At 42.0% G+C, this 14052-nt stretch overlaps 1 protein-coding gene across 5 annotated transcripts in view; it reads left to right on the forward strand.

Moving 5' to 3' along the window:
- The window catches only part of mfsd13a (major facilitator superfamily domain containing 13A), a 112954-nt gene that overhangs the window by 74022 nt on the left and 24880 nt on the right, over positions 1 to 14052 (forward strand). For 4 of the 5 annotated variants that reach the window (XM_068053052.1, XM_068053053.1, XM_068053051.1 and 1 more), the window contains exon 2: positions 1179 to 1457. In XM_068053052.1, the coding sequence (XP_067909153.1) occupies positions 1275 to 1457 (183 nt within the window). In that variant the 5' untranslated portion in view covers positions 1179 to 1274. Of the gene's footprint in view, positions 1 to 473; positions 604 to 1178; positions 1458 to 14052 lie in introns of all 5 variants that reach the window. The other variant, XM_068053050.1, reaches the window with a different exon arrangement.

Genomic DNA, 14052 nt, shown 5'->3' on the forward strand with positions numbered 1-14052 from the left:
GGACCTTACCGAAAGCCTTCTGAAAGTCCAAATACACCCCATCCACTGGTTCTCCCTTATCTATTCTACTAATTACATCCTCAAAAAATTCCAGTAAATTTCCCTTTCATAAATCCATGTTGACTTTGTCCGATGCCCTGTCATTGTTTTCCAAGTGCTCTGCTATTACATCTTTTATAACGGACTCTAGCATTTTCCCCACTACTGATGTCAGGCTAACCGGTCTACAATTCCCTGTTTTCTCTCTACCTCCTTTTTTTAAATAGTGGGGTTACATTAGCTACCCTCCAATCCATTGGAACTGTTCCAGAGTCGATAGAATTTTGAAAAATGACCAGCAATGCATTTACTATTTCTAGGGCCACTTCCTTAAGTACTCTGGGATGTAAATTATCAGGCCCGGGGGATTTATCAGCCTTCAATCTCTTCAATTTCCCTAACACCATTTCCCTACTAATACTGATTTTATACAGTTCCTCCTTCTCACTAGGCCCTATGTTGCCCAACATTTCTGGGAGGTAGAATGAGGGAAATCAGCCAGGCGTGCATTGGAATAGTCAAGTGTAGAGGTAACAGAGGTATGGATGAGAGTTTCAGCAGCAGGTAAGTTGAAATGATAGCATTTGTAATTTTATATATTATTATACATGTGTTTTATTTAATGGTTTGTGTTTATTGTTGTGTCTATTTGCAAAATTTCCCAAAAGTGGAAAGCAGAGAATTTTGTCACATCAGTCTGCCTGGACTTTAAACATTTGGGCTTCATTACATGTCCACACACGTAACTTCAGGCATTCAGTCAGATTCTAAAATAAGTAGGGGGAAAAACACCTGCTTGAATAGCCATTTTATTTTGGTGTTTAAACACAAAAGTAATTTCTCTATCAGAACTCAATATCCATCTGCTAAACTGTGCATGAAATGCAAACCACACTTTTCTGCCCTGTCTTTATAATCCAAGTGAAATATGTACTTCTGTTTTGATTTGTCCAGTGGGGAGAACAGCCACGCTGTATTGTGTGTAATACAAGAAGCCATAGAGAGAAGGAGCACTGGTGATTGGTATTGGGGAATGTAACAGTTTGGATTTTGTGCAGTATATTGTTGGGTTGAGTATTGTGGGTTTTTTTGATTCTAATGAATATACTAATGTTATCTTTTTGGATTGCTGCTCATAGCTTACCCCGGATTGGCAGCTTTTGGTTGCTGTCGTAAATTTGAGACTTCACTGCCAAAGACAGAAGTGAAATGACTGTAAAGAAGCTTGTGCTCCAATGCAATGGACTGCTGAAGTCATGGGAATTAGACCACTGAGCTGCCTGGACATACCTACAGCTGTGCTGTACGGTTCCTTATCTTTGTTCGTCTCCATTCTGCATAATGTGTTCCTCCTATACTATGTAGATACATTTGTATCTGTTTACAAAATCGATAAAGTATCTTTCTGGATTGGTGAGGTGAGTGAATATTTTACATACTCTACTTTTTCTTCCTAGTTCTATTTGGCAGCAATCCCATAACTTTTCTGTCAACACTTGGGATACGTGGTCACAGCTGTTAGTCTTCCAGGGCAATCAATCTAAAATGTTTAATAGAATTTTTTTAATGCCATTGTTAACTTTGTTGCATTGTTTTGTCTGTTGTAAGAAGTGAAATGAGCAGTATAACTTCTCCTTTGTCGATTGCTCAAACCTATTAGTAGACGAATTCAACATTCCTGAAAATTCTAACCTTTTTTTGTTGCTGTAAGATTTTTATTCAAGACTAGCCTTTGCAACCTGCAGTAATCAACCACATATACTAGTCTTGCAATAATACAACCTTAATTTCCATTCTCTGATTATCAATAATCTGGTTCAGCATTACTTCCAATTGCTATTTAAGTGGAGAATTCAGTAGGCAAATTAAGATCGTGGCTTAAAATGAGACCAGATTCCAGATATGTTTTTCTGAATCAAAACTTCCCTTTTTATATCTGTTTAAAGTGAGAAATTTTGTAGATTGCACTCAGTTTATGAATGAATTTTGTAGTCTAGACCATTTTTAAAATGACTTATAGTGGCTTGTGAGAAGACAGATGCACTTCTGTTTGTCTTCAAATCCCATCCGTAATAGGTAATGAAATACAGTAAGCAGCATCATTCTGAAAAGCTCTTGGGACAGTTCAAGTTTTAAGAATAGTAAGATATAAAACAGTTGTGTGTACTAGTTTAAAAAAAAACGAGTTCATTTTTCTTCTGTACAAAGGATTAGGTACTGATGTAAATAAGATCTAAGTTTCAAAGTTCAGTCATCTGTTTGGGTTTGCTGAAGATACTTGTAAAGAGTAATTGTACACCTTGTAAAAACGTTAGGAGTATTTTTATAATCTCTTCAATTTCTATTTCTGAGATGTGAATGGGCTTGGTGGAATGAAAAAAAAAATGAGAAACTGTAATTTTGAAACTTGAAGATAAACTTGTCCACAATTCCATTTTTAAAATAATGCAGTGGAAGGTGAAAGTTGTAGGCTGGTGAACTTTTCACAGTAGTTATTTATCCATTCAGTCTGTGTACATTAGTTTACTGATCATTACAATTTGCATGGTATCTTGTATACCTTGTTCACATGTTGAAAAATACATTTACCCTGGACAATGGTAATGCAGCTTACAGGTTGATTTACAGTTTCTAGAAATATAAAGGGGTTCAGAGTTTTTTTTCCCCCTCTTCATTTCTGTAGAAACCTGTGAAGACTATAATCTTGGAAGTGTTCTGATTTGCATATGGACATTCAGTCTGTTGTAGGAGGTGAATTGAGGTTGTGCAGCTTGCCTTTCAATCACCCTGCTATCCTCATTTGTCAGTATTACTTTAGTACTTTGTCTTTTTAATGTTATTTTTGAATGGGGCAGTAAATAGACTTTTTCGTACTTGCCATGTTTATTTTCTGATTAACTCTTTTGATCAATGCAAATCATATTTCTGTCCATTTATTGTTTGAGTGCATATGGAATAATCATTCTTTGCTGAACCTTTACAGGTGCACATTGGTAAAATGTGTAAAAGTGCATACATTCTTTCTTTGTTGTTCCTTTGATTAAAACTACATGCAATTGATCCTGCATCTCAAAGCACACAATCTTGTTTAAAATGTGGGTCTTTTAAACCATAACCATTTAAGACTTTGCCTGTACAGAACAAAATGTACGATCACTGTTGAGAATCTTAGCGTCTCTGTACTTGCCAGCCTACGTGCTTCTCTCCACACCACTTGGAACACATTTACAGTGCATGGGAATAGTTTGCACATTAACTATCTCCACACTTCCAGCAAACTGGCTGTGGCCCTGCCTTTTAACTAATTTGTGTAATCTCAAAAAATTCAGCAAAAACTTTTAAATGTTTAAATTTTCTAAGAAGGAAATATGTTTTAAGTATTTCAGGAACATAACTTGATATTTAATATCATTAATCAGTTAAGCACTTAATTTGGGTATTTTAATAATGCAGCTAACGTAATGTTTTGGCGTGAGGGGCTTGGTTTTGGTCCTGTTAATAGATACATTTGAGATTCTGTTAAATGATTTCTTTATTTCTGAGCAAGAGTAATTGTTTAGTTTCTCCTTTTCTGAAGCTGAGCAGGCTGCCTAGAGAGACAGCAGGGGCAGAAAATGAGAGCTGAAAAGCCACGCTGGGCAGAATGCTTTGTTTCTTGTGTTAGAATTGTGTAATGTTTAACTTCTCTTCCTGATGTCAGAGTCATGGAGCCATTACAGCACAGAAGGAGGCCATTCGGCCATCGAGTCTATGCTGACTCTCGAGCAATCCTGTCAGTCCTATTCCCCCACTCTTATCCCCTGCAAGTTTATTTCCCTCAAGTGCCTATCCAATTTCCTTTTGAAATCATTGATCGTCTTTGCTTCCACAACCCAGAGAGTTCCAGGTCATTACCACTCAGAGTTTTAAAAAAAATGCTTTCTCACATCCCTGCTGCATCTCTTGTAGAAAACCTTAAATCTGTGTCGCCTAGTCCTTGTACCATCAACTAATGGGCACATCTTTTCTTTGTCTACCTTATCTAAACCTGTCAGAATCTTGCACACCTCTATCAAATCTCCCCTCAATTTCCTCTGCTCCAAAGAGAACAACCCCAGCTTCTCCAACTTAACCTTGTAGCTAACATCCCTCATCTCTGGAAGCATTCTGGTAAATCTCCTCTGCAGCCTGTTGAGAACTCTCACATCCTTCCTAAATTTGAGGTGACCAGAACTGGATGCAGTATCTAGTTGTGGCCTAACTAGATCTTTTATATAGGTTCAGTATAACTACCTTGGTTTGTACTCAATGCCTCTATTTATGAAGCCCAAGATCCCATATGCTTTGATAACTACTCTCTCAATATGTCCTGCCATCTTAAAGGATCTATATGATGTGCGTAGTCTTCCCTGGTGATCTTTTTAAAGAAATGCTTTGCAGCACTGCAGACTGACTGCTGGGTATGACAGTTCCTAGCTGACAAGTAAAACCATTTTATTTTCTCCACTAGAAGAAAGTAAAGGTTGCTGTTAAAATATTGTATTGATTCTGTTGTGGCTTTCTTATATTTAAGATGCAGCTTTTCTTTATAGGAAGGCATGTCAGTTTTGTTCTAAGTTCTCTCTTTTTCATAGCAGCAAATAATTTGTTTTGAGTTTCTGTTTTCTCTATCTTGAAGCCAGCAATAAAATTGCTACCCTTGAGACCTTTGGAGTTCAGTCTTCATATTGACTGCTCCACTATTGTTAATAGTGGGGAGTGTCCTGGAGCGACTGCAGAGCATATTGACTGCAACTTAGAGGTGTTGTGAGCTAACCAACCTTGGGTAGCGGAAGTGGGGCGGTGGCAGGATGCCACGCTAATCTGGGTGAAATGGACTTCGCTGGAGAATCCTAGTATGGAGAGGGAGGGAGACAATCCTTGAGAACTTTTAAGTGAAGAAATTGAAAGTATCACAAAGTTAAACAGTCACTTCTAGAAAAAAGGGGATGCACTTTCAACAAAAGAAGTGCTCAACTAGCTTTTTCTTTATTTTTAAATAAATAACCACTTAAAAGCTTCTTTATGCTGATGGAAGGTGTCAGTTCTGATGAAGGGTCACTGACCTGAAACATTAACTCTGCTTCTCTCTCCACAGATGCTGTCAGACCTGCTTGAGTATTTCAAGCATTTCTTGTTATTTCAGATTTCCAGCATCTGCAGTATTTCGCTTTTATATTATTAAGGAAGGTGTCAGTGTTTGTATTCATTACAATACAGCATGGTAGTCACATTTCTCTGTTTGTTGATGCTGAAATAACTAATAAACACAGCATAATAAAGCAAGTGTTAGCGCTGTCCTCTAAAATCGGTAGAGTTGGCACTGTGCCTTATCCTCTCAATCCTTCTGAGAGTAGACCATTTTCTTTATTTGTAGTACAGTGGTGTCACTAAATGCAGCCGGACGCACTGCAGCCACAGTGTACCGGCTTCTGATTGCCCTGTGCCATGGACATACTGAGCAAAGGCCAAATGATTCTCCACAAGAAAGAAGAATTGGATGTGAGTCACTCTCCTTAACTTCAGAATTTCCCAACAGTCTGTATCAGACCCTGGTGTCCAGGGATGTTGAAGATCAGCAGTGATCCTAAAAGGTGATTGCAGAAAATATTTAATTGTACAATGATTTGAAAAATTTTCATTTTTTTGTTGTTCCACTGGTGAGAATGGAAAATAAATCTCTAACATTATACTTTCCTGCACTTCATGGTTATTTATGAGAGGACAGCTAAGTTTGTGAAAAGCTGCATCAGAATTAGATTTGGTTAACAAGGATTATATTGTCTAATATTACATATGCGTAGTGTCTATTTCACACAAAATATAGCACAGTTTTTTTTATTCTGTGAACAAATATTGGTGTTCTCATTTACCTGGCAATTGTGTGGCACGATAGAGTAATAATCATCTCCGAGTATAACCACCTCCCCATGACATTCAGTATTATTGCCCAATTCCCCCACTGTCAACATCCTGGGGGTGGGTGGGGGGGGGTGGTCACTATTGGTCTGGTTAAGTTTCTGGTCAATCACACACATACTGCAGCTACAAGAGCAGGTGTCAGGCTGGGTATTCTGTGGCAAGTGATGCACCTCCTGACTCCCAAAGCCTTTCCACCACCTACAAGGCACAAGTCAGGAATATGATGCAATACTGTCCACTTGCCTGCGTGAGTGTAGCTCCAACTACAGTCAAGAAGCTCAACAGCATGGAGGGCAAAGCAGTCTGGTTGATCTGGCACACTATCTACCACCTTAAATGTTTCCTTCCTTTGCCACAGGTGCACCATAGCTACAGTATCTACCATTTACAAGATGATTCTTCGACAGTACATCCCAAACCTGTGACTTCTACCACCTAGAAGCACAAGGGCAGCAGGCTCACTAGAACATGACCACCTGCTAGTTTTCATCCAAGTCGCACACAGTTCTTACTTGGAAATATATTGCCGTTCTTTTGTTGTAACTGGGTCAAAATCCTGGAACTCCCTGCTGTTGTATGATCACTTTGAGTGATGTCCTTTTAATAATTCAGTGTGCTAATGAGCTAAGTACCAGCAAAAAAAAAAGCAAAGGGGAAACATTCGAACTGCCTATCGAATAGCTGTATAAACATATAAGCAAAGTGCTGAAAGAGAAAAAACAGAAAGCTATCAAGCACATGTTACACTCCATCAAAGCAACTAGCTTAGAAAAAACAAATTTCTTAAAGGGGGAACACTGCAGAGTTAAAAGAACAAGTTTTAAGCCACAAATAGAAAAGTCATAAGTACAGTGCTGAAAGCACACACATAGCTGAACAAAGTTAAACATAAAGTAGAAAGCAAAAGAACAGCAGAAGGATGGGTATCAAATTTCCCAGTGTGAGCTGGAAGGCCATTGATATCCTATCAGAGTTCAACATTTTAAACAAAGAATGTAGTTAAGCTTCATAGACCAAGCAGTTACAGAACCAGAGAAGCAGGCTGGGAAAATACTGAAAGCCGTTAGAATTGAGGGGTTATACAGAATCAAAATCTCTGGCTTGTCTGTAGAGGACCGGAAAGATCCCACAAAGATGCGGAAAGTGCTAGAAGATCCGCTTCGGCTAAGAGTGAATTTTAGAATTCATCGCCTGGAATTGATGTCATACCGGCAACAGCCGCAGGAGTCAATAGATCAGTTCGTCAGTAGATACCGTAGTAAGGGCAACGAGTGTGATTTTTCAGAAACTGAGTTGTCGGAGTGACTAATGAAGTTGGTGATTGTCTCAACACCTATTGAAGTGTTTCGGAAAGACCCCTTTGAGGGGGTGGGGAAGAAAGGTCATAGCATTGATACGCTGCTAGAAGATGGCAGGAACTATGAAGCCGTTGTATCTGGACAACAGCATCAGCATGGCAACCAGCTCACAAAAAGCAAGCAAGCTGTGGTAAGTATTGTTTGTCCCACTCACCGTGAAGCTGTCCTGCATTTCAAGATCTGTGCAAGGTGTGCGGTGCAAAAGGACACAGGGCCACTTATGCAAGAAACCTGGCACCAAAGATACAGCCAGAAGTCACCAATAGGACACAAACAAACGGAAGACAGACACAGAAATATGGCAATCACAGCAAGAAACCTGCGTAAACGCCAGGCAATACATCAAGTTCACAGCGAAATAGACCAGAGACAAGACTGAGTGGAACGATTCTTAGCCAGAAGTCAAGCAGGCATTTCACATTGTGAACCTGACGTATTGTGTTGATGAAGTCAAACAGCTGAAAGCTTTTGCTACTATTAATATCATGTGCCCAAAGAAAGTTGGCAAACACAGATGCAGGACTAAGATTGGCACGAGAACTAGTGTAAATATCCTACCAGTCCAGATCTTTAAGGATATGTACCGGGGTCGTTGAAAATTGATGATCAAACTGCAGTGGCACACTAACAAAGCAATGCAACTATGGCAAGTCAGTATGGAAACCACAAATATTTTACTTAGTAGACACGAGCAGACCAGCAGTAGCAGGACTACCAGTGTGTAAGGACCTCAACATTGTGACTATCCGCAAGAAAGTACAGCGTGCACATACAAGAAAAGCTTAAGCACGAGTTGGATGACATGGAACGCAATGGCATCATCCACCACACGCATCATCGCACTAACTGGTGCTGTTCAATTATGTGCGTACTAAAGGAGGATGGAGCAATCAGAGTATGACCAGATCTGAGGCACCTAAACCTCTCCCTAAACAGATGCCCCCACAAGATTCCAAGAACACAAAGAAATAGGAGCAGAAGTAGACCATATGGCAAATCGAGCCTGCTCCGCTGTTCTTGGGCTTCAATTCCACTTTCCTGCACGGTCCCCATATCCCTAGATTCCCTGCGAGACCAAAAATCCATCTATCCCAGCCTTAAAAGTATTCAATAATGGAACATCCACAACCCTCTGGGGTAGAGAATTGGAAAGATTCACACCCTTCTTAGTAATTTCTTCTCATTGCAGTCCTGAATGATTGGCCCCTTATCCTGAGACTGTGTCCCTGTGTTCTAGATTCCCTTACCAGACGGAACAACCTCTCAGCTTCTACCCTGTCAAGCCCTTTCAGAATCTTGTATGTCTCAATCAGATCACCTCTCATTCTTCTAAACTCCAGAGAATATAGGCCCAATTTACTCAGCCTCTCCTCATAGGACAACCCCCTCATCCCAGGGACCAATTTAGTAAATCTTCGCTGTACTGCCTCCAGTGCAAGTATATCCTTTCTTAAATGTGGAGTCACGGCACACAGTATTCCAGGTGCGGTCTCACCAAAGCCCTGTACAATTTTAGTGAGACTTCTTTATTCTTGTACTCCAATCCCCTTGTAGTAAAGGCCAACATGCCATTTGCCTGCTGAACCTGCATGTTAATTTTCTGCGTTCTTTATATGAGTACCCCCTAGTCTCCCTGAACATCAACACTTACCAGTTTTACACTTTAAAAAAAATATTCTGCTTTTCTATTTTTACGACCAAAGTGAACAACTTCACACTTCCCTACATTATACAGCATTTGCCATCTTGTTGCCCACTCACTTAACCTGTCTGTATCTCTTTGCCACCTCCCTACATCCTCCCTGTAGCTTATCTTTCCATCGAGCTTTGTATCATCAGCAAACTCAGATACATTACTCTCTGTCTCTTCATCCAAGTCATTAAAATAGAGTGTAAATAGCTGAGGCCCCAGCACTGATCCTTGCGGCACCCCACTATTCACTGCCTGCCAACTTGAAAATGCCTCATTTATGCCCACTCTCTACTTGCTGTCTGTTAACCAATCCTCTATCCTCGCTAATATGTTACCCCCAACACCATGAGCCCTCATCTTGCCTATTAATCTTTTATGTGACACCTTATTAAATGCCTTTTGAAAATCCAGGTAAACTACATCTACTGGTTCCCCTTTATCTACCCTACTAGTTACTTCCTCAAAAAACTCTAAATTTGCCAAACAGGATCTCCCTTTAGTAAAACCATGCTGACTTGTTCTAATCGTACTCTGCTTTTCCAAGTGTAATGTTAAGACTTTGGGAAGATGCTGGAATCTATTACTAATGACTGTTAGGCTAACTGGCTTGTCATTCCCTGTTTTCTCTCTACCTCCCTTCTTAAAAAGCAGTGTAACATTTGCCAACTTCCAATCTGATGGGACCATTTCTGAATCTAAGGAATTCTGGAAAATCATAGCCAGCGCATCCACTATCTCTGCAGTTACCTCTTTTAGAACCCCAGAATGTAGGCTATCTGGTCCTGGGGACTTGTCAGATTTAGTCCCTCAAGTTTCTCTAATACTTTTTCTCGGCTGATATCAATATCCTTAATTTCCTCATTCTTTTTAGCCCCTAGGTTACTGCCGATTTCTGGTATGGAATTTGTGTCTTCTACTGTGAAGATAGACACAAAATATTTGTTCAATGTCTCTGCCTCTGACACTAAGGGACTTGAATCCCAAGTTCACAGGAGCCAAATTCTTCACATTGGATGCTAAACATGGATATTGGTCTGTACACCTAGCTCCGGAATCTTAGGAAGTCACCACCTTCAGAACACCATTTGGAAGATATTGTATCCAGAGAGGACCATTTGGCTTATCTGTCAGTCAAGATCTGTTTCAGCTGCAGATGGACAGAATTATAGAAAACGTGCCTGGATGTAGATGCATTGCTGTTGATATTGTGGAAATGGGCAAAACCAAAGAAGAGCATGATCGAAATCTTCACTCACTGGCAGTCGCTTGTCACGAAGGGCTCATTTTTAACAGCAAGAGGTGCCTGGTGAATAAGTCAGATCAGTTTCTTGAGCTCCATCTATTCAGGTTGTGGAATCAGTCCTGACTCAGGCAAAGTCTAAGATGTAAGGGATATGCCTACTGCACAAGACAAAGAAGATTTACAGAGGTGCCTTGGATTTTTCAACTACTTAGCACTATATATCTGAAATTTTTCTGACCGCATCAGCGCTGAGAGAGCTCTTAAAGAAAGACGTACCATATGTATGGCAGGAGGACCATCAGCATATGTTTGAGTCTCTCAAGCAAGCATTGTCAGCAGAAACCTGTATCCTGCAGTACTATGATCCAAGGAAGAAGACAACCCTGGAACTTTGATGCCTCACAGGGCTAGGAGTGTGTATCCTGCAGGATGGCAAAGCAATTGCATTCGGATCCAAAAGTTTATCCTCCGCACAATCCAATTACTCAAACATAGAGTGTGATGAACTTGCTCTGGTGTTTGGGATCACAAGGTTCCACACCTACCACCTGTTCGGTAAGCAGTTAACAGTGGAAACTGACCACAAACTACTGACGATCTGGTGTAAACCATTGACAAGCGCACCACCTTGACTATAGCGACTTTTAGTGAAAGTACAGGCTTACAACTTCGTCTACTACAAACCAGGTACCAAAATGGTCACCTTGGATACGCTGAGCAGATTGCCAAATCCGAACAAGAATGGAGAAGTCCCATTGGATCTACAAGCAGACAGTATGGACATCAAGGTGGGAGATGTACTCAAAATCGATTTACTGCATTTTGGTCAGCACAAATCTGACCAACTGCAATCAGAAACAGCAAATGACCCACAACTGAAGGCACCGTGGAGAATCATTATATACGATAAGAGGTGCCAGAAACCCTCCGCTGCTTTTGGTCTTATGGAGATGAACCCGGTATCTCGAGAGGCGTCACCTTCAAGGGAAGACAAGTGATTGTGCCCAAAGCTCTCTAACAGGACAACCTCACCAAGGCCATATGGGTATAGAGCAAACGAGTTGACTGGCATGAGACACTGTTTTTTGGCCAGGGGTCAACGGTGACATCGAAAGGTTAGTGAGGATGTCCAAGGCATGCCAGAGCCACCAACCACAACAACGTAAAGAACCTCTACACCCTCACAAAATTCCATCAGTCCCTTGGTCCAAAACTGCCACTGATCTATTTAAGCATGAATGGAGACGACTTTTTCTTAGTCACCGATTTATTTCTCCAAATTTCCAATTGTCAGACATATACAAGCCACTTCAAGTGCAGTTGTTGCAGACACATTGGGTGCCATATTCAGTCTGTTTGGTACACCTAAAGAAATTCTTTCTGAAAATGGGCCGCAGGATAACCTTTCGGGGATATGTGTGCCAAATGGAGTGTAAACCATATGACTTCCTCACCACACTACCCTAGATCTAATGGTCTTGGCGAGCAAATGGTTTGCACAATTAAATTGCTTATTTAACGATATACAGAGATACACCTATGGATATATATTTTTTTATTATTCATTCATGGGATGTGGGCTTCACTGGCTATGCCAGCATTTATTGCCCATCCTTAACTGCCCTTGAGAAGGTGGTGGTGAGCTGCCTCCTTGAACCGCTGCAGTCCATGTGAGGTAGGTACACCCACAGCGCTGTTAGGAAGGGAGTTCCAGGATTTTGACCCAGCGACAGTGAAGCAACGGCGATATAGTTCTATGTCAGGATGGTGTGTGTGACTTGGAGGGGAACTTGCAGGTGGTGATGTTCCCATGCATCTGCTGCTCTTGTCGTTCGAGATGGTAGAGGTCGCGGGTTTGGAAGGTGCTGCCTAAGGAGCCTTAGTGCGTTGCTCCAGTGCATCTTGTAGATGGTACACACTGCTGCCACTGTGCGTCGGTGGTGGAGGGAGTGAATGTTTATGGATGGTGTGCCAACCAAGCGGGCTGCTTTGTCCCGGATGGTGTCGAGCTTCTTGAGTGTTGTTGGAGCTGCACCCATCCAGGCAAGTGGAGAGTATTCCATCACACTCCTGACTTGTGCCTTGTAGATGGTGGACAGGCTTTGGGGAGTCAGCAGGTGAGTTACTTGCCTCAGGATTCCTAGCCTCTGACCGGCTCTTGTAGCCATGGTATTTATATGGCTACTCCAGTTCAGTTTCTGGTCAATGGTAGCCCCTAGAATGTTAGTGGGGGTTTCAGCTATAGTAATGCCTTTGAATGTCAAGGGGAGATGGTTAGATTCTCTCTTGTTGGAGATGGTTATTGCCCGGCACTTGTGTGGCGCAAATGTTACTTGCCAGTTATCATCCCAAGCCTGGATATTGTCCAGGTCTTGCTGCATTTCTACACGGACTGCTTCAGTATTTGAGGAGTCGCGAATGGTGCTGAACGTTGTGCAATCATCAGCAAACATCCCCACTTCTGACCTTGTGATTGAAGGAAAGTCATTGAAGCAGCTGAAGATGGTTGGGTCTAGGACACTACCCTGAGGAACTCCTGCAGTGATGTCCTGGAGCTTAGATGATTGACCTCCAACAACCACAGCCATCTTCCTTTGCGCTAGGTATGATTCCAACCAGCAGAGTGTTTTCCCCCTGATTCCCATTGAGTTCAGTTTTGCTAGGGATCCTTGATACCATACTCTGTCAAATGCTGCCTTGATGTCAAGGGCAGTCACTCTCACTTCACCTCTTGAGTTCAGCTCTTTTGTCCATGTTTGAACGAAGGCGGGAATGAGGTCTGGAGCTGAGTGGCCCTGGCGGAACCCAAACTGAGCATTACTGAGCAGGTTATTGCTAAGCAAGTGCTGCTTGATGGCGCTGTTGATGACCCCTTCCATCACTTTACTGATGATTGAGAGTAGGCTGATGGGGTGGTAATTGGCCGGGTTGGACTTGTCCTGATTTTTGTGGACACAACATACCTGGGCAATTTTCCACATTACCAAGTAGATGCTAGTGTTGTAGCTATACTGGAATAGCTTGGCTAGGGGCGCGGCAAGTTCTGGAGCACAGGTCTTCAGTACTATTGCCTGATCTGATCCGTTGGTTATGGGATTGCTTGGCTCTGTCTATTGCATGCTGCTTATGCAGTTTGGCATGCAAGTAGTCCTGGGTTGTAGCTTCACCAGGTTGACACCTCATTTTGAGGTATGCCTGGTGCTGCTCCTGGCACGCCCTCCTGCACTCTTCATTGAACCAGGGTTGGTCTCCTGGCTTGATGGTAATGGTAGAGTGGGGGATATGCTGGGTCATGAGGTTACAGATTGTGGTTGAGTATAATTCTGCTGCTGCTGATGGCCCACAGCGCCTCATGGATGCCCAGTTTTGCATTGCTGGATCTGTTCGAAATCTATCCCATTTAGCACAGTGATAGTGCCACACAACACGATGGATGGTATCCTCAATGTGAAGGCGGGACGTGGTCTCCACAAGGGCTGTGCGGTGGTCACTCCTACCAATACAGTCATGGACAGAAGCATCTGCGGCAGGCAGATTGGTGAGGACAAGGTCAAGTATGTTTTTCCCTCGTGTTGGTTCCCTCACCACCTGCCGCAGACCCAGTCTAGCAGCTATGTCCTTTACGACTCAGCCAGCTCGGTCAGTAGTGGTGCTACCGAGCCACTCTTGGTGATGGACATTGAAGTTCTCCACCCAGAGTACACTTTGTGCCCTTGCCACCCTCAGTGCTTCCTCCAAGTGGTGTTCAACATGGAGTACTGACTCATCAGCTGAGGGAG

Source organism: Heterodontus francisci, chromosome 20, assembly GCF_036365525.1.
Source record: "Heterodontus francisci isolate sHetFra1 chromosome 20, sHetFra1.hap1, whole genome shotgun sequence".
In the NCBI taxonomy this organism is placed as follows: Eukaryota; Metazoa; Chordata; class Chondrichthyes; order Heterodontiformes; family Heterodontidae; genus Heterodontus; species Heterodontus francisci.